General features: G+C 32.8%; 1 protein-coding gene across 4 annotated transcripts in view; it reads right to left on the bottom strand.

The window, feature by feature from the left end:
- Positions 1-255: 255 nt before the first annotated feature.
- LOC105146914 (solute carrier family 41 member 1) overlaps positions 256-22,358 on the bottom strand; it is a 35,523-nt gene continuing 13,420 nt past the window's right edge. For 2 of the 4 annotated variants that reach the window (XM_011057557.2, XM_087403451.1), the window contains 7 exons: positions 13,644-14,043; positions 11,157-11,547; positions 10,380-10,559; positions 7,166-7,605; positions 6,368-6,588; positions 5,960-6,296; positions 256-5,261 (listed from right to left, as the gene is read on the bottom strand). In XM_011057557.2, coding sequence (XP_011055859.1) covers positions 5,965-6,296; positions 6,368-6,588; positions 7,166-7,605; positions 10,380-10,559; positions 11,157-11,547; positions 13,644-13,738 — 1,659 coding nt within the window. In that variant the 5' untranslated portion in view covers positions 13,739-14,043 and the 3' untranslated portion in view covers positions 256-5,261; positions 5,960-5,964. Of the gene's footprint in view, positions 5,262-5,959; positions 6,297-6,367; positions 6,589-7,165; positions 7,606-10,379; positions 10,560-11,156; positions 11,548-13,643; positions 14,044-18,051; positions 18,335-22,358 lie in introns of those variants that run through there. The other 2 variants (XM_011057556.2, XM_011057558.2) reach the window with 2 other exon arrangements.

Below are 22,358 nucleotides of genomic sequence, written 5' to 3'. Positions count from 1 at the left end.
CGCGGTATACAAAATATTTCTCCTTTCTCCTTCTGCCTGTGCTATTATTGTCTGCACATTCATCATTCTAACTTATGCTGTTTACGGATAAAGTTTGAACGACTACTGTCCTTATAGATGTATCACGTCAATACGTCAAGATGAGGATTTATAATTCGGCGAGCGAGTGCCAGCATTCTTCTGTCCTTCAATATCCTTCTTTCCCTTTCAAAAGTTTTTTACAAGTAGCGAGAGTAAAATGGTTTAAAATATATGTCGTTTTTTTGTTTCATTTTTATTTGTAAAAGTCGGTTTTGTACAGGGGGATCATATAAATTCCCGTCAGCTTTTTTACACATACAAAATACTTTACACATCCGCCCTCAGATTGCATATTTATTGTCTGCGTATTTTTATAGCACGTTTTTGATACGATCGATTGTGCTCTCGTCAGAGCACAATCAACAAATATTATATAAAAAGAAAAGAATACGTGTACACTGCTTTTTATATAAAATAAAGCAAATAACAATCACTATATGGCGCTACGAGCAAAATTTTTAAGATACTCAACTGCATAACGAAACGCAACGCGTATTGCTCTGAGAATTTACGTTCGCGCAGTTTTTTCTATTTCTTTTCTTTTTTTTTTATTTTATCTTGTTTTATCACGTTGACGAAATTTGTAAAGCAACTAACCGCGAGATGAAAATGATTTGGTAGATTCAGATGAATTCATGCACTGTTAAAACACGATCGCAACGCATCCCGCCGCGATTTTTTTCTTCTTTTTTTACTCGTATAAGTGCACTGTGCTATCTTAATTAGATCGACTTGAACGCAGTTCGCAAGAAGACACGCACGCCGAAGAAGCGTTCTGTCGACGGAATCGGAATACTTCTGTCGGAATACCCCCGATGAAAAGAATTCTCACACAATATCTTATAATATTTAACTGTTACGATATATTACAGTTGACATTATAATAAATCGGTTAATATTATTAATAATATTTTTAAGAATTTTTTATTTTGATGAAGATTTGTGAAAGAATTATATCTTAAATTTCTTCAAATTTCTAAGTTTTCTAAATAAATATTTGCGTAGAATAAGAAATCTTAGAATATTTCAGAATTCACATAAAATATTCTAGAAAAGATGCCGACTTTCTCAGCATTTGTGAAAAATATTTCAATTCGTATAAAAAACATTTGTAATAAACTTTTTAAAAAGTTATAAAATTATAAAAGGATTGAAGAAACTGAGATAGGTGCGATAAACAATGCATATTTTTCGCAATAAGTTATTTGCAGTATTTTAAGAGGTTTATTAGTATCATTATTAAATTGACGATCAATTTAATTTGTGATAATAATATTTCAATATCATGTCAGTTTATGATTGCGTTTCAAATCCGACAACTAATCGATGCAGTTTATATACTTGAAAGATGTATTTAAAATTTACATATGTATAAACACTATTAGGCACCAAGATCCAAAATTCATTCTTATCCTTGACAATATTGACTTTTTTATTTGATTTATTCATAAATGTATGATTGTTTACTTCATATGTATTTATTTGATAGTTAATAAACAGTGGAATACGTATAAAATATAACGGTAATATGTATAAAACCATATAGAAATTCTGAAAAATATTCTGAAATTTATATAGAAATTCTGAAAAAATTATATAAAGAAATTCTAAGAAAAATTTTCACCAGGGATTCTCGGCGATTCCAGGCAACGTCGTAAAAGCGATAATACTGAACATGTGTGGGCCGAAAGGCGATGTCGACTTGGACGTGAATCCCTCTCCCCCATCGCGAAGACTAAATATTAGTCTCCGATGCGGCGCCTATAATATATTGTACGTAGCGTACCGTAAAATACGGTAATATGTACACGGAATGTACGACGACGTCCTTTCGTTCCCTTCTTCTCTTTTCTTTACGAAATATCCTAATTTATTACAATACTATACAGCGGCGCGTATCATCCGCATGAGTCGCGATAGACGCACCGAGCGAAATTAATATATCGTATTCGAAGTATCGCTTAAAACACAAAAACGTGTTGTACTACGTGTTGCAATTGTATTCAGAATGCGAATTAACTCTCTAGGACTGACGGTTTATTGGATTCAATTATAAATTTTTTGTCAAAATTATTAATTCAATTTTTTTATGTTATATCTATAAATTTGAATTATTCTTGCTAATATATACTTAATATTCATGTTTTTAATTCTTTTTATAATATACATTCTTTTTATGTCATTTTTTTTAACGAAAATTTGTGCCTTTTAACTGTCTAATAATAAGAGTCAAATATGATGCCTCTAACACAAAATATTGCAGTAATATTGCGCAATATTACAATTTCACGTAAGTACGTGAGTCCGCCTCGAGATGAAACGCTTCTTGTAAGAAGAAACATCCAGGTCTATAAGAGGGCGCATGCAAAAGTTAGCGAATCTTCTGGGAATTTCCAAGATCTTTACGATGTGTTTTCTAAGCCCCCCAATGTTTTTTTTATTATAATTATATCGTGTGTATTTTGGTATATCATGCTAAGCAATGCAATAATATTTTAGCAATTAATAAAACTGGATTAATTATCGAAATATTGCATAATGTTGCAGCAATACATCTACAATATTTCTTTAAAAATTGCTACAATATTGCAACTATGTTTTATGAAACATTACAATTTTTCAAAGTAAGTATTGTTACAATATTACTGTAATATTTTATGCTGTTTGGAATCCCACGTCTTCAGTTAAAGTGTTTTCTGTTTTACTGCAATTATTTAAAGTAGATTAATAAAGTAGATTAATAAATTTATTGTATTTTTTTGCTTAAATTAGAAATTGTAAAATTTATATAATAAAAATATTTTTAGACATCAGAGTATCCGCTTTGGTCAAATGGCTTCTTCACTTATATATGTATTTCATTTTTTTTGTCTATAAAAATTCATCTATGAATTTTTTATCTATAAATAAACAGAGAAAGAAGTTTCATTTTATTTTTTTACTCATTTTGTACATTGATTAAATGAATGAACAAAATAGAGAAAGATTCGATTCCATCTTTCTGGATATATTTTGAAAAAACTTACCATTAGAGAATTAATTAACATAAATTAAATAGGTTATTAGACTCAGCTTCAATAATGTGTGACAGATTTTGGCGTCAGCTCGGGAGAGTTAAATCGTTCACATAATGTCCGAGGGAATCGTCAACGGGACATTGTAAATGTATTTTTGGTATTTGGTTTTCAATCGCCCATCGTGTTTCTTCTTCGAAGCGATGCTATTCGCGTACAATTTCGCCAAGGTTCATCCTTGCCGCGCGGATTTTCCAATCGGCTAATGACATCTCGATGCAGTCGATCGAGTGAAATTCGTGAATTAATTTCTTAATAACTGCTCACTCGTTCCTATGCCAGCTTTAGACGATAAGTTGCATCATCGCGTTTATATTCCAAAATTTTTTTCTAATTTTTGAAAAATACATTCGTTAAGTGACAGTACTAGCAAATGTATTTTGCAGTAAACACCAACCAACAATAACATATAACATCAATCTCTTACACTATTAGGGGTTTGCAACAACATTGTTGTAACGTTTCAGTATTACTGCAATAGTACTAGAATAATTTATGCTGTATGAGAATGTTATAATTTCACATTATAATTATTATGTAACACATGTGTTATGTTACATTTATGTGTTATGTTAAGTGAATAAATTATGACATTGATGTTATGCTACTGTTAGTTTATTAGCTTATGTGACGGTGTTTACTGGATTTTTATCGTTCTATCGCACGACATTCTGCTGGCTCTCGTACTGACAATAACTCACGTCATCGACTCAACTTCTATAAGCCTGACAATATATCCTATCTTTCAGGCGAGTCTCTTGTAAAAAATTTAATACTAATACTAGACAATTAATCACTTATTTTTAATATTAAAATACTATATTAACAATATTCTTAATGCTCAAAATAAATAATCAATTAATCAATACTAGTATTAAATTTCTATAAGAATTATTTTCTAGAACCGAAAGATGTTCCGCATAGTATTGATAAATAATTCAGAAGATTAAAAAATCTTGGAATTAGTTATTTGCGCGAGGAAGACCAAATTCCCATTAAACCGCATCGTAAGAGCTAAAGTAGGACTTTATGCGGCAGATATTTCAAGGGCTTTGAGTAAAATCTCCGAGAGCTTCTCCAAAGCTTCCAAAAATAGGTCGTGTGGCAGCTTCTAAATACCTATCTAAATTTCGTCGTATACGAAGGCAACTATTTGAAGACACATACGCGTTGGTATTACGACTACACGTGCTTTTATTTACGCGCTCCGTGGCGAAGTGCCAGAATTTTCGCTGTGAGCCCAAGGATGAACGAACTCTGGATTTACGGAGTCCTAACATTAAACTGCTATCGCAATTCTCGTGTAATTTAATATGTAACTTCATTAATTATTTCTAATTGGAAAATACGACAACCTTCAATTTTTTTACTTGTCATACAGTAAAGAGAATTATGCTTTTAGGATCTTGAAATCCTTAAGTTTCGAGACTAGCGAATCTTAGGCTTTACTCGTACTCGAGAGATATTTTATTAAATATATGAGGAATATTCGCAAAATTATCGCCATTAATTAAATGCTTCTATCGTCTTTTCTGGAAGAAATTAATTCTCAAACTTTAGGCTTGAATTCCAGAGTCAGGAAGAAAAATTCGACATTCCATTAAAATACAATTTTTAGATAGTCGACGAATTAATTTGCCACGTGCTACCGACTTCGTATTATCTTCTGATATATTAGTAGCTAATTGAAACCTGAGTACGCGCCCGCTCGACTTGACAAGGTACAAATGATCGGTCACTTATATTTTGTGTTTTTAAAAAAAAAATTATGAATTATTAAGTATTGAAACGTTCGCATCGATAATGAAAATCATTTGACCAGTTTTTACGAAATGCAAACAACCAGTCCCAAGATACCTACTCTTTAATTAATTCTTGGCGAACGTAGGAGTGGTGAATATATAAGTGATGAATTATTAATACTTTGCCAAGTAATACCATTTGCGACCATCCGTCCGTGGGACTCGTCGGCGGACTGGTAGATCGATGATTAGATTTGGTGGAATATACTTTCAGACGACCACAGCCTCGTAGGAATGCCCTTTCGGTCCGACAGTTCTAACTTGTGCGTCCCGCCTACCGGAGAACGCTATAATTTGCGACTTCCTGCAAAAGAAAAATGCAACATGTCTTGTTCGAGCATTTGTAAGTCGTTCCATCTGTCGAACATACGATAAATCGATTTTCAATCATTATGACCATAAATTTGAGGAAATGTCAGATAAAAATTTTATCGTCGTATGCTTCCCGATATAATTGATTTTTAATGTCGTTATAATGATTTAATATCATATTCCCTGGAAAATAATTTTAATTATAATGTAATTAAAACTTACATAAATAATAAAATTAGCATATTGCTTTCTTGCTTCAAAAGTGACTCAACTTAAAGAAATAAATTTCTCAGAAAAAAGGAAGAAAAAATTATTTTTAACTTGGTAAAAAATTCTTGATCAATCAAATATTATTAGCAAAAAGAATATATCCTTAAAATATCATTTTTGTCATTTTCAAAACTCTTAAAAATCATCCTTTCAAATTGTGACAATTATGATGACATCTTTTTTAAACTATTCTTTTTGAGTTGTGACGATTTTGACGATTGTTCATAAAGTTAATTAGTTTTTTTTTTTTAATGATAATAATATTTACTGAATTCATTTATGATAAACTCAAGAACGTTTTTTTCAGTTATGCCATTTTAAAAGAATAATGTGTGTGTGTGTGTGTGTGTGTGTGTGTGTGTGTGTCTCGAAATTGTCATAATTGCTATTAGTTTCTTGTTATACAAAAATTAATCTTACTACGGTCAGGGCGCGTCGAAATCTTGATCTCCGACCAGGTACAGAAATTGGAAGGCAATTGCCAGCAGGCTGATCCCGAGTAAATCACCCATCGCGGTCAGATATGGAATCGCCGAGTTGTCGGGATCGATCTTTCGCTTCCACATCCAATGGATCATTATGTAGGCGATGTAGAGGAGAGCTGCGACCTGCAGCATCGCTGCGCAGAGGTAAACGAAGACGAAGAGTGGAGTCATCGATGTGTTACCGTCTTTCATATAATTGATCAGGTAAATAAAAATAACGTGGCCCGGTATCACCATTGTCATCAGGACTCTCGTGGTTCTAGCGTGCATACCTGAAAAAACGAGGCAATAAAAAATTATGAAAAATCTTGATTATTAAAAAAAGACACACGAAAGAGGATACCTTTCCCAAAAAAATTGGCAATTGGAGTGATGAAGATGACGGGGTGGGTGTAGCCCGGTGGGATTAGAAGTGTGCCGAGTTCGGCTTGTTTATGAAGTGCCGTTGATATTCTGCTGGCTTGAACGGCCACCAGGTTCCCGCCGACGCCATTGATAACCGGCTGGAACACTGTCAGGTTTTCGAAGCGCGACACCATAAACTCCAATATAAGACCGCCGCAGCTATAATAAAACATTTCGCAATTATAGATTCTTCTTTCCTTTGAGCCATATTCGAAATGTGATAGATAAATGTGATTAATAAAACTCTAATAATACACGAATAAACGATTTTGCTAAAATATTTAAAAATTTAGATAGATTGTATAGATCTGAAAATAATTTTGTTGGATTATTAAAATATTTACGTAAGAATTGCAAGCATGATGAACAATGCTGCAAAAAGCTTTTACACTCTAACAACCAGCCTAAGTGTCTTACATAATTATTTTCAGATCTGTAGCTAAATTTTTAGATACTTTAGTTCTTTTTTTAGAGATCTTATAAGCCTTTGATCAACATTATTTATATAGTAAAGAACGTTGCTAAAACATTGCAATTTTAAATGTTAAAGTATAAATATTTTTTAACGTTGAATCTATATTTCACTATGTTGACGCACATTTGCTATGTTAATTACATTTGCAATGTTATAATTCAACATTTCTGATATGTTAATTCAACATTTGTATGCTACATTATGATTTATTTACTGTCAAGTTTCAGAAAAATTTCGAAGAATTTGAGAAACTTTTTTTACCTGCTAATTAACATGGCCACCATAACCGGCGTCCAGCCGAAGTAGAGCACATCATTGGTATATTTGTTTTTCTTGGCGATCCATACCCAGAGCGGCGTCACGAGGACGTAACAGGCTATGACAAGAGGTGCCACCCAGTCCTGCTTGTCTATGCATTCATAAAGTATGGTAGCGATCCATGAGAGGAGAGCCAACGATGTAATGTCGCCGAGACTGGCGGCTATTGGCGTAGCCACGTTGTCCGGATTGATATGGCAATGACGGGAAAAGACGATGACGCCTGCGGTAATGAGGCCCAGAACAAAGGAAGCAAGGGATGCGGTGACCAGACTGCTGGCGCATAGTAGATAAGCATGGTCCAGAGAAACTGTGCCATTGCGGAAGGCACCCATCACGATCGCCACCACGGAACCCAGGAATCCCACCACTATCGCTTGACACTGCGCACGATTAGGGTGACTTTTAGTCCCGAGTAACGGACCTCCCGAAAAAACTTGATGGCTGAAGAGAAATTAAATCTCTTTGCTTGTTTCTTCAATTTTTCTTAGTTACAGTTACTGAGATATATCATGTTGAAAATTGGCAAAAAAATTGAGATTTTTAGTTTAATCGTGCGTTAATAAATATTCAATTTGATAGATATTTTGCAAGATATTTCCAATGACGGAAAAAAATTGAAAGAACAGCCAGCCACAAATTAAAGAAAAAAAATTTTAGGTTTATAGATTGATAATTCGAAGAATTGTATAATTTGACATTGTATACTTGTTTGAGTGCGTTGATTTTTTAAATTTTATTTGAAAACTTTAGTTTTAAATACATTATATTAGGTGTTGGAATTAATTCGTAGCGTTTTACAAGTGATGGGAAGTACTTTCATTAATGTATTTTTTAATGCTCATGTGAAATAAATAACATTTTCATTAAAAACGCTACGAATTAATTCCAACACCTAATATAATTGCAAATTCATTAGTACAATCGCACTGCGGTAACTTTTTTACATATTTGGAAAATTGTATTTAATTTTTATCGTCGGAAATTATAAACGTCTGCTGATTCTGTATACACGTAAATTGGTTTTTCTAAAGTATTATACTTATATTATACTATTAGAAGTATTATACTATTAGAATCCTGCACTATATTATATGGAAAGTTGGAAATATATTAATCGTCATACATGGAAAGAACGATTTTTGTTGAAATATCTAAAAATATCAAAAATATGCTCACAAAATATCTTTGATACACAGCTAAAAAATTTTTTTTATTGAACCTTGTCTATGATATCTTTTGTTCATCACATTATAAACTATATTATTATGTAAAAACTTCCCGAACAGAAATTGAGATTTCTTTCAGGCATATCTGATGCATGATTAGAACTCAATTAGGTAAGAGCAAGGTCTGTCTGATGTGGTTTTCCTAAAATCATCTTTATCAAGATTTGAGCACGTAATGACAGGATGCATAAGAATTACTTGATATCATCCTGGCGTCTGAACAAGAAATGAACAGGTGCGCCTGATAAGAATTGCTCAATGACAACTTAATCAGAACCTAAACAAACAGTAATAGAGTTGAATGATCATTTGACCGAAATCCAATTTTCCATATAATTAGGGGGTTTATTAACTTATACAGATCTAAAAATAATTTTGTTAAACCATTAAAATAATTATATAGAACTCCCAAGTTGGTTGCTAATGTTGAAACTTTGCAGTATTGCTTATGTTTGAACACATTCCTATATTATTTTGATCAACAACGTTATTTTTAAACCTGTATTTAATTAAATGTTTAGATGTGTTAGCAAAATCATTTGTTTCTGTGTAGATACCGACAAATCGTGCATACGTGTCGTTTATCTCGCGGTATGTCTCGTGAGGTAACCAGCTCGTGTTCGTTTATTGTACGAGGGATTGTATGGTAAACAGTCGGCTTCCTGAAGGCCGTCGTCTGTCATCGTCAGTGTTGAACACATAATAAAATAAAATCGTGGCGCCAACGATAAGACAGGTAATGCGTGTGTAGCACGATTCACTAAATCGAGCGGCTAAGAGAAACATTGTTTGCTTTCCCAAAATGATGCCACTGCTTTGTTTCACAATTAGCCGTTAATCACGAATTAAATTGCCTGCATTGTTTCCCACAGTATTTTCTGCCAATTTACAATTTCGAGGATAAACGATAATGATTCTGTCGGTACATTTATCGGGATTCGCGGATTACAGTAATTTCATTTCCATTATCGCAATTGGAAATTTGCGAGACTAAAATTGAATATAAAGGGCTAAACTTGAATTAAAAAAAATATCAAATTTCATGGATATATTTACACTAGATGATAAGAATATTAGATGAGATAAGAAGCCGAATGATTAATAGTGCAAAACTTTTCCGCGCGTTGCGTCTCATAGTTATTAAACAAGACGTGACGAACGCGATACTCTTCAACTACTCTTTAGAGGAAGAAATGGATGGACCGACCGCAGAAGAAGATTTCAGAAGGAAAAATTCACGGCGCCAAAGCGAGCTAATATGGCATTTCGCAATGTATTCGAACGGAATTAAGTTAGAAGTCATATGATAAACGGCAAATATCGTTTAATTATGGAACATCTAGTTAGAACCAGTTTCACAAAAGTAAACTTTCGTGGCTGAACTCAGGAGGAGCGTCCGAGGTTTGCTTTGAGATTTTATGTGTGCCAGAATAACGCATCTGTTGACAATTCTTGTATTATTTCGTATCATTGTATACTATGAAGGCTCGCGAAATAAGTAACGAATTGTACTTGTGTTGGTTATCATGGAAAAGACGCGAACCAATCATCTTGCATCGAAAAAATCAGTAAACATTCAGTAAACACTAACTAGTAATTATATATATATATATAAAATATTAATTATATATGTTATAATTTCAAACTTAATAGTGTAATTATTTCATTGTTAAATGTAAAATTATAACATTGATTGATATGTTAATTAGTATTTACTGGATATCAACTAAGATAGCATCAATGTTATCATATAATTCTCAACAATATAAATATAACATATATGTTGCATAATAATTATCATACATTATATTATTGAAAGACTATGAAGTTATAACATTAATATTATAACATTAAGTTTCTTTTTTAGTTGATGTTTACTGAAAATTAATCCACTCTTCAGTTCCGTCGAATTAATGATTGTTACTTACTTGTATTAAAACGAGGTTCCCTATGATCATATGCCATTGCTCCTTTGGCATATCCATATGTCCGAGATTTGCTTGAGTAGAAAGACGCGACGCCAAAGTCATTTCTAAATTACCTTTCAACCCTAGAAGTGCCGGTACCAGAATCATGAGCTCATTAACTTTCTCAAAGACTACCCAGTGCTGCAAAAGAACACGAACATTAAAATGTATTTCGATGCTATAATATCATATTAATTTGAAGTCGATGATCTTCAATGTGTAAAATGATTAATTAATACGAATCAAATAAAGATCGAATTTAAATCTAGATTGAATGTTAAAATCAATTTAAGTAATTTTATTTTTTCAAACAATTCAATCGCATAATTTTACTTAAAATATTCGACATTACGAATAAAAACAATTATAGAAGCTATATTCTTTTCTATCAATACAGATTAACTTTAATCTTGATTCAATTTACTTTTTTATCTTTTTCTAGTCCTGAGAAAAAGATAAAAAGTAAATTAAATTGCGATTAAAGTTAATCTACATTAGTAGAAATCAGTATTAGACATGTTCATTTAAGAATACGATCGCGTGTCATCGAATTGATTGCCTGGATGTCCTTACTGAAAAATTGTTTAGATTAGACGTATCAACAAATCGTATCAATAAGAATGACATTTTGATACATTTTGTTGATTTAATCAAAACATTTTTTAATACACCTCTTATAAGATATTTCTAAAGATCCATGTGAGAGTTTATTATTATAAGAGTAAAAAAGATTCGTACTTGGACGAGATCGAGGACTAATCCGGCGCCCACCATGCCCAGGCCGGCGATTAGGAAGGGTATAAAGACCTGAATGGTAATCGCTAAGTATGACTCGAGCGGCTCATCCTCTTCGGTCACGCCGTAGATCTTGCTCTCGGCGACGACGTCCGGCAATCGGCCGCCATCGATGCCCTCGTCAAAGATCGTTACCTCAAGGCAGTCATCGGCATGTCCACCGGTGGTATTCGCAGCTGCTGCTTGTCCATTGGTGGTTGTTGCGGTGCTGACGGTAGTGGTGGAAGTGGTTGTGATATCTTTTGACTCGGAAGTGGTCCGCGAGCGGCCATCGGTTGGTGTCATCCTGTGGGAGTTCTGCTTCTCCGGAAGCAGAGGCTCCTTACATTGCTCACTGCCGACAGAAGGAAGATCTCCACTGATTAAAGTCTCAAAGTCGTGTTTTATTGATTATTTTTTAAATAATCAATAAATATTTTTCTAACTGCCTTTATATACAGATTAAAGAATCTTTTTTCACAATTAATAAAATATAAACGATAATATAATCCAAACCGGTTGACTTTATGCTAAAAACGAAAGAAAGTTGGAAAATTACAATTTTGTTCTCTAATGTCAACTCATAACAATATTTGCTTTGATACAACTTTTATATTTCGTACGTATATAAAATAATCTTGATTTGGTCTAGAGATTACATTACTCAACAAACAATGTTGAGTTAGACTTATTCTAAGAACTTAGATATTTAATATGAAAAATTATAGTTAATTAAAAAATTTGTACGTGTGTATGTGCGTGCGATATTAATGTAGTAGTATATAATGATAGTGATGTGGTGTCAATGTATGTAGTGATGTGTATATGTGTGTAAGTCCTATTGAATCGGCAAAATAGATCCTTTTTTTCCTCATGAATGCTGAATACTTATTAAAATTTAATACTGGAAGGTAATGATTAATTACTTATTTTGAGTATTAAAAGCACTGTTGTTTAATATTTTAATACTCAAAATAATTAGTTCGCAGTATTGAATTGACCAATATTACACTTTTAAATTCATAATGTTATCAATAATTATACCTAATTTGAGTTATTTTTAATCATTTCTACAAATCGCTACTGTTCCTAGCTGTATTTGATATGTCGTTAATTTAACTAAAAAATGGAATTAAAAATTTAACTCAACAAAATGTATTTGACTTAAATTTAATTTATTATTTATTAAGTGCATATGTTAATATAGATGTTATTTATTTTGAAACATTAATACAGAAATGGAATATTTATATTTTGAAACACATGAAAGCTAAAAATAACAAAACACTTCAAAAAATTGGATTACCATTATTTCTTTAATATCTAACAGCGTGAATTAGATTTCTCTCTCTCTCTCTCTCTTTCTCTCTCTCTCTCTCTCTCTCTCTCTCTCTCTCTGTAAGAGAAGAGTCTCATTAACTCTTAACGTCAATATTTATACAGAAGCTTACAGTATTGCTAATGTTTGCAATGATCACTGCAATATTGCTGAAAAGTTGCAATATTGCTACAATATTACTTTTTTATACGTATGAAAAGGCGATAAGCTCGGACCATTACAGTTTATCACTTTGGAATAAAATTGTCGAATGCCAGTCTGCGGTCTAGCTGATAACAAAATAGTCAAATATTACACACATATACACATTGCGCCTATATAACATTTCTTTTGATTTGATTTATTTGAATTTTTTTTACTTGAAAATTAAAAAAAGATCGTATCTTATTTTTAGAAATCTTTATAATCGATATATCTTTATCATCGATTATCGCGTTAAATATTAAAATAAAAAAATTCACTCCTTTTTGACGACATAAAATTAAACAGAAAAGAAGATGTTTGAATTAGGATTGTTATTTTTGATAGCTTTGAAGATTCGAGGCTTGGAAAGAATTAAAAGTTTCAAAATTAACTTCAAACTTTTAAAGTTCGTATCTTCGAAGTTAATTTTAAAACTTCAAGAAATAAATTTGTACGAATAGAAAAAAAATGGAAATATATTCTTAAATATATTTGTACATTTTTAATGAAAATATTTGTATTACCATTAGCTATATTAAATTAATAATTATACAATTTTCATTTTTCAAAGTTTTGAAGATTGAAGTATAGAAATTTTGAAGCTTCAAAATAATTTTAATGTCTAATTCGAAGCTTCAAAGTTCGAAGCCTTTGAATTGTAAAATGAATCGATGTCTGAGGAATGAATGAGGAACGCGTGGTGTGCGTGCATCGATCATTGTAAATCGCACGCAAGTGAATAAATTGAATCATTATTAATTTCGTCACATGATACTTCTTTAATTCGCAGTCCCATGCCGAAAGCACTATTATTCGCCGTTTTTCAGTGCTTGAGACGTAAATTCACGTTTTTTAACCCGATATATTGGGTTATTTTTTTCACGAGATCGAGAGACCAAAAACTTTTTGCACAATACTTTCCAACGTACTTTTCAAACTTGATGGTATTAGCATTCTGGAGCGGCTGCGACTTGTCGGGCGGCACTCGTACCGGATGTTGATGCACCTGGCCCTCTATCATCATCCTACTGAAGGCTGTGTGATACTCGCTGCCACGAATATACAGCCATTCTCTTTTGAGAATGATAAGACTCGCGTCGCCAACAACGACGACGACGACGACGGCGGCGGCGGTTGTATTTCAGGACAAATAATGTAAATTACGTAATTATGCCAAGAGTGACTATCTTTTTCTTCTCTCTCTTTCTCTCTTTTTCTTGCTGATTAGATTTGTTCAGGAACTATTAATTACGGCGAAAATCAAAATATGAATGATCCAGCGACGTGCCAGTCGAAGAAAGGTAAGCAACCTCTTCCTGCCTGAGGATACTGTCAAATAATTGTCATGTTATTTTAACTGCAAAATTAATTACATATTCAGCTTAATTAGAATTCCTTCGCCAAAAAAAAGAACAATTTAAAGTAAAAAAAAAATGACTAGATCAGATAAAAATAATCTAAAAATAATTTTACTGGACCATTAAAGTATTTATAGAAATCACATGATAAGCAATGCTATAAACAATTTTGATTTTAGCAACCAGTTTGAGTGACCTACATCATTATTTTGAAGATCCAACAAAATCAGATCAGTCTTTAGTTAAGTTTTTAGATACTTCACCGTCCTTTCCGTGTTAAAGTCATTATTAAAGAAATCTCAAAAGCCTACTCGATAAGCACATTAAACATAATTTTCTAATTAAAAAAAATAACACGTTCGAAGCGTTAAAATTTAAAATCGTTTTTATGACATGTCCTGAAAAATCAGTATATAAATATATTACTACACGAAAGAATGATTTTGCTGAAAGGTCTAAAATTTTGCTATATACATACAGATATACATACAAATATAAAATTAATTTTGTTGGACCATCAAAAATAATCATTGGAAACTAAAAAATAGTAAGTAATATAAGTGGCAAAAATTTTGAAAAAAATCTAGCAATCAATTAAATTTCCAACAAAATTATTTTTAGGTGTGTATCCGACAAAATTTTGGGTTTTTTTAGCAAAATCATTCTTTCCAAATAATCAGCTGATGTTTTGGCCACACAAACTTTACGTCATATCTGAAGATTCATTGTAAATTACTCATTGAATTACTCGAAAAATCGATTATTCCCGCGACATTGATTTTATTCTTAAATTAATTGCCAAATTTTCAAATCACACCTGCAAAATGATTGAATGAACATATATCATATATATGTGAGATGGCATCTACATGGTTTCGTGATTTTATGAGTCTTTATCGCGTGTGTCGTGCAAATAGATGCATCACGTGTGTCATTAATTAACATGTAACGCTCAATTTCCTCTTACTTGAGTTCCGCTTCGGAAGGAATCGTGATAATCTGTTTTGCGATAATTCCACGTATCGCTCCATATGTATGTAATTAAATTAATTTGCATGAATAATAATGTTAATAAGTTATTCATGTTCTCTATATAATTTTCCTCTTATTTCAATAAAAATCCAATTGTCAATTAAAACCAGTTTAATTTTTACGCGAGATTACTAGATATTTAGCCTTGGATGTGTACATGAAATTCACGAGCGCACTTCGATATCGCCGCAGAAGAGTACATCAACGATGATAACGTTCAGTCGTGCGGTGACCTTACGTGAAAATTGAAACCGCAAGAGCGACTTGATTAAGGCCAAATCGCATGCGCGACCATTCGATTGAGCAATATTGCCTTTGTAATCTTAATTATAATGTTGATTTTAAACAATCAATGTCATTTTGCAATTCGAAGAAAAGAAAAAATTTTATACGCTAAAAGTATCACGACTGTATATGGACAAGCATATGAAAATTTTATTTCTATCGAAATTGAATATGCAATTTTCTAGAATGAGAGATATTTTAAAATAGTTGCTCTTTCACTTCTTCGTCTAATTATTTTTTATTCGTTCTTCTATAATTCTTCATGCTTATTTGTTCTTTCAAGATTAGAAATATACAACTTCTCATTAATTTCTAACGGAAAGAATCATTTTGCTGAAGTATCTAAAAATTTAGCTAGACTTGAAAATAATTTTGTTGGACTATCAAATTTATTATATATTATGTAGGATATTCTAGCATAATAAATAATGCCGTAAAAAGTTTTGACATTCTAGCAAGCAGCTTGAGCGCCCTATATAAATGGTTTAACGAAATTTATTTTCAGATGTATATCTAGCTACGTATTTAGATACGTTAGTGAAACCGTTCTTTCCGTGTATAGATCTAAAAATATTTTTACTGGACTATCAAAATAATTAATAGAATGTTCAAGCTGATTATTAGAATATCGAAACTTTTTGCATCAGTGCTTCTCATACTGTACAGGACATTGAAAAAATGTTGCTGAGACGTTGCGATATTGAATGTTGAAGTATAAATGTTTTTTTTAACATTAAATTTATATTTCGCAATTTTGATACAACATTCGTTGCAATTTAACGTTTATGATATGCAATATTAATGTACACTGTACACTGAAAAAAATGATCTTGCAGTTATAACGAAAAAATTATCTAAATACGAAAAATTAGCTAAAATAAATAAATGAACAAGCACTGCGATATTAGGTATGTTTTGCATCTAATCAATATAGATGGCAGAGACAGAATTTATATTTGAACTATTTATCAAATTTATCAACAAAGTTTTTCTTAACGTTCAATCAGATAACTGTGACTGTGATTTATATTTAGCAGTGATTCATATTTGATTATAAAACCTAAATTTTCTTGTATATATTGTTAGAATATAGTGCTATAAATTCTATGCGTATGATATATAATTCTTTACTAAATAAAAAAAAAACAGATAATTCCAGCTGAAGCAGCAAAATATTTTTTTGCATGAATGAACTTGAGTTCCTATATATTTATTTTGATGATATACACAATAAAATTAATTTTAAATTTGTATTTATTTTAACTTTTGTATACTTCAGCAAAATCTTTCTTTATATTGACTCCGCTTGATCGCTCTATTTTTTGCAGAGATGACATATTTGAATTTCCCTCAAACGAAAAGCATGAAAGCGGGCTTTATAATCGAGACAATTGAGACACAACTAGGTCATTCTCTAATCGATACAGATCAATGTCGAGTCACTCATGCGACGATCGACTGTGCGATCGCATTTGATATTCACATTGTCTGATCAGCTGCACCTTGCGTTACACATTGACCGGGCCCGGAAACGCATGTTGCATCACGCGAATTGCAGTTCTCGTGACCTTAACCTACGCAATAAAGCTGTTCCTGAGAGACTCTATCTGCATTTCGTGTCCTTCGTTCATCACGATTCCCTGAATCAACGAACAGGTAGTGGCCGACACGTGGCGGGAAAACTACGTTCGCGAAGACGCGGGCTCGACCTTCGTTCTTCCGGTTTCACGCTACCGACCGTTCTCTTTTTTCCCACGGTTCCGATTTTAGGAGAGATCTTCGCAATGACGAAACTTATCAGCGGCTGTCTGTATGTCCGAGATAACGATATTGGACATGTGTCTCGTATCGTCTAAAATTGGATCCATAATTGTGCGTTCAGCTCATCACGAGATAACGTTTCGAAGAGAGCAGGCCACAGTGGCCATAGGAAGTCGATGACTTTGGTTCGATAACGATTCAATTGATTTTTCTGATACCTGACAAAAATTAGTCAGAATTTCTCTTTAAATTTTAACTCTAATTAGTACTGGCAGGTCCAGTGAATCTGAACATTTTTTTTTATAATAATTACGTTGTGCAAAATTGTTTATAGCATATGTTTTTCACATAATTTTAAGTTGCATAATCTTATTATAATTACTTAATCTTATTTCATGTAACACTTTGATTTATTATAACAACTCGGATTTTGATCTTCAAAATGAAAAAGAAATCATTCAAATATGTTAACTTTAAGCAAAAATACATTAAAATTCATTGCATCCATGAATTTCAATTAAGGAAATTTCGGAATATCAATTATAGTTAATATTTATTTTAAAAAATAATTTTCTAAAATTCTTAAAAAATAGACTATTATTAAATTAATTATTCAATTATTTTCGCTTTACTTAAATACTCTCAAGTCTCGCTCACATAAGATTTCATTTGTACCTTGCGTCAGCTGTTACAATCTATTCATGACTTAAAACTCTTAGCAATGCACGAGAATCGATCTAAACTTTTTGAATAGTACTCTTTGGAAACTTTTTCGCGGAATGAAATGTGATTCGCAAATCTCATTTCTAAAATAACTCGTATTTTTCTCTCCTCGTCAAAGCGTCTAGTTGGACCAGACCAAATTCCGACTTCTTCGAATGGCTGCTCTCTTCGTTCGTACCTGAATTCTCAGGCGTGGTCCTAAACAGACCGCTGACGTTCCCACGAGATCTCCCGTCGAGTCCCCCCCGTCTAGCCAGGTCGCTGATCGCCGGCTCGGTGGCCCGGTGATCGTTTTTTCGGCGCGAGATCAGCCTACGTCCAGCATCTGATGGTGGTCACCCGGTGGCCTGGTGCGAGGCCGTTTCACGCTGCGGTTACATCGCGACTGATCGCGACCGTGCTCGCGTGCATGCATGCCTCCTTAAAACTAGTTTGGGGACACATGAGCCTTCTGTTTGTGTGTGTCGACGGCGCGCCGGAGGGAGCAAGCGCAAGTTTATCGATCAGCCGGCGACTTCCCAGTCAGACCAACCGCAAATTCCTCACGGCTGTACCGCCACTCCGGTACCGGTATACCAATAGCGCACCATCCCTTGAATCCGTCTGGAAGGGTCGTCTTTCGCACTTTGAGTTCCCAACGTGACGTCACTCGGACTCATTATCGTTCACCAGTTGCGTCATTATTTCGTTCGAACCGCGCAGTGTTATCCAGTGGATCTAGCGTGGGTCTCCGCTTCGAGTTTTCCACCGACGCTTTCGGTCATTTCCAAGAATCCACGAAGAGCCACACTCGCGTTTGTAATCCTGATGACGTCATCTCGGAATACTCGATCGTCAAGGCTTACGTCATCGTTTCAGTGCATTCGACACATTGCACTGTCTCTCGTAGTACACTTTATTTAAGAAATGTTTTTAGGATGTTTTCTGAACATTTCCAAAAATCGCCCTCATATTTGAAATCCTACGATAACGTTGCCTTAGAATCTCCAAAGGTCAACAGTTATATCATCGGTTTGGTGCATTTGACTGGTGCATTGCATTGTCCTACATATTTTATTCGAGAGACATCATGGGAACGTCTTTGGACAAAGGAACGTTCTCAAGATATTTTTATAAATAACTTTAGATATTTTTAGGATTTTGGAGGTCTGTATAAGATGTTATTTATAATTTTGCTAGATCTTCTCTTTAAATTCTTTGGAGTAAAATCTTACTCCAAAAGAATGAAAATTCACTCTTTCCGAGTAAGGTTTACTCCAAGGAACTTAGAGAATTGAATTTGTTTTTACCTTGCTTAGTAATTTGGAAGATTTGTCTTCCAAAGCATCCGAATTGCTATTATCTTTCATGGTGTTGTTACAAATCGAATTATACTCTGCTGCGTTTTATCTTTTTGATTCTTTAATTGTAAGGCAGGAACTTGTAGAGGCATTTCTTTCTCTTTCTCTATTATTCTTTCTTTCGCTCATTTTTATTTATTTATCTGTATAAGAAATAAAAAAATATCGATGGTATGTCACAATTAATGTTCGATATTTTTTTTTACAAGTGATGCTGAACACGTGGCATTGTATGTATAGACATTGATGTCATCAATCAACAGCTGATGTATAGGAAGTTTCTGGTTCATTCATAGATTTACGGCGCATTACGTGCGAGAGTTGCACAACCATCTCCGTTTCGCACAATTTTCGCGGCTTATAGACAACTCGCTTTTATGCGCGGTAATTCGATGATAGCAATAATTTACTTCAGCAACAATATTTCGCCAATTTTCATTTTGTACGTCGTCTATTAAAGCGTTATGTCAGGCATAATTACGCCGACCCGATTATCGATTACGCATATCCTGCCGATTACGAAGCGATGTTGAACAAATTTTTATCTTTCGTCTATTGTAGGATCCTTCAATCTAAGCTTTAATAAAATAATTAGTAGCTAAAATGGTTAGCTTGATTTTTTAGATATATTACTTCTTTTTTCATCTATAATTCCTAAATTTTCTTAATTCAAGTTATATATTTTTACATAAACTGTGATTACTTACATATAATTATATATATTATATTTATATTTTAGATTTATTATTTACACACACACACACACACACACACACACAAAATCTCGTTATACAATAACAATCTTGCATTTAAAAATTATTATTCTGATTCCTTTCTATAAAAGTTCCATAAAATTTCATTTCGAATCAAGTTGCGGACAATCTTCAAAATTCAATATATATTCATATGCCGATGCATATGGAAATTTTGTTCGACATTACATATCAAAGCCTAAGCCTTGTAATGCAAGTATAAATTGCCCGAGGACGATTATCTTTAGGTCGTGAGCAAAAACTTTAGAGTATTGTCAATCCTGTTCAGTGACTTCTGCCTACATTGGAATATTAACATCGATTTTTTTCTAAATTTATTCAACATTATTCCCGAAGATATAAAGATAATTCGTTACAGTGTTACGTAATGTCTTTATGCACGATAAACGATAGTTTACATTGCCAAGATTAAGCGCAGTTGAAAGACAAGAGGAGTATAACGAAGCGTTATTTAAAATTTTTATATTTTTAATTTTAATTTTTCATATGTTTTAACCTTTAAAAGATAATATATTTTTTAAACCTTACGGCTTCTTTTTTTTCTTGACTAAGATTGTCAATTAATCATTCCAACGTATTTTTTGCCTCAAAATATGACACTACTTCAGGAATTTCAGCGCTATTATAGTGTCCCGTTTTGTTTGTTTTGCAAAAGTTATGAAAATTAAAATAATTCTTTCCGAAAATTCAATCACGTCAGTTCTATTTTTTAAAACTTTTTTTGTGACTCGAATCAATTGCGTTTTATATATTTTTATTCTGTGACAGCGCAAAGTTATTGCCTCGCTATATCTATATCCCCCTTCTTCTAATTCGATTTTTCATACGCAGTATCTTGTCATTAACATTAAAATTACGTCAGTTAATAACTTGTTGGCCGTGAATATAGTAACGAGAAAATAGACATAATTACGCCGATCAATAGCACGATACTCATGTAAACGAGCTGGGAAATCGATGGAAACTACTGATTAAATTAGCTATTAGATGATGTAATAAATTCAATGAAATTACATTACATGATAAAGATCTATGTTGTTGTGAATTGATTAGTTCATCTTTTTTTTTTGGAAAGAATATACGTAGATGTTTTTCTGTGTAATGTGTTGAATTTATTACATCATCTCGTGAAATAATTTAATGTTAGTGAAGTTCGATATATTATTTTTCTCATTATACGCCTCCATGAAGGCGCAAAAATTGTAATTTGTATCGACTCAGCGGGCCGCATCTCATTCAGCAGTAATCCTTATTTAAAGTGGAGCGGAAAAATTCGCTCATAACAGTCAGTCGGTCAATGACGCGCGAATAGGATTCACTGGTCCGTCTATGACCGTATCCTGTGTAGGAGCAAAGCCATAACATACTCCGACCGTTCGTGACACGGCAATTTGTATTCTGGTAACTTGAGGATTAGGTCACACTCTCGTGTGTGCAGTTTCGCTTTTCTAATGATTAAACCCCGCTGAAACGCGTGTATTTCCTGTCGTACGAGCAATTGACGTCGAAGACGCCCGGGTCTTGACATTTGCCAACAAACGAGGATAATCGTCGAAGCGAATACCAATTAATTAATCACTGTCGAATTATCGGAAAACGAAACCGACGTAATCCTTTGAAGAGTTATAAAGGGAAAATATGTTAATTTTGCTATACAATGACGTAGCTAAAAGTCAAAAACAATTTATGTTACACCAACTGAATAATCCATTAGCAAAAGTCGTCATCTCCACTTAAATTTTTTTTGCGAGAGCAAAAATGTATAATTTAAAATTTTCTCACTCAAGTTGTCAATAAGAATATTTTTTGAAAAATAAAAAAGATCATTATTTTTACTTAACAAGATGTGTATGACATAAAAAATACAATTTCTTTTTAGAATACGATAAACTTTTTAGAATAAGATAAATTTGATTAGTTTTATAATTGTAGTAATAATTTTGTTGATTTTGGAACAAAGTCATTTTTATTAAATATAATTGATGGATAGATTTTTGAATTTTAATTGAGTAGCCGTAAAAAAACTACTGTACAAAAAAAAACTTTCATAATATATTGGAATCCTTGGATTCTTTAACTTCTTGATTACCAATTGAATATTTTATCGTGCTGAAACAGTTACAAAATAAAAAAAGAAGAATAGGTCTAATTGCAAAAGAAATTATTAGGTGTACAAATAAGTTTCCGCCGTTTTTAATAAAAAATTAAGCATTTATTGTGAAAGAACGATACATAATGTTTTATTGATGTAAGTCAAAATGTAAGTGCAAGTTCTTTTTGCGTTTGGCACGAATTTTCATTCAATAATGCTTCCAATTCCGCGTCTTCGTACACTTTCGGCCTTCCGTTCTTTGTCTTCGACGTCAAATTCA

Source organism: Acromyrmex echinatior, chromosome 1 (assembly GCF_024713525.1).
Source record: "Acromyrmex echinatior isolate Ae372 chromosome 1, ASM2471352v2, whole genome shotgun sequence".
Classification (NCBI taxonomy): Eukaryota; Metazoa; Arthropoda; class Insecta; order Hymenoptera; family Formicidae; genus Acromyrmex; species Acromyrmex echinatior.
This window is presented reverse-complemented; position numbering and strand designations above follow the sequence as displayed.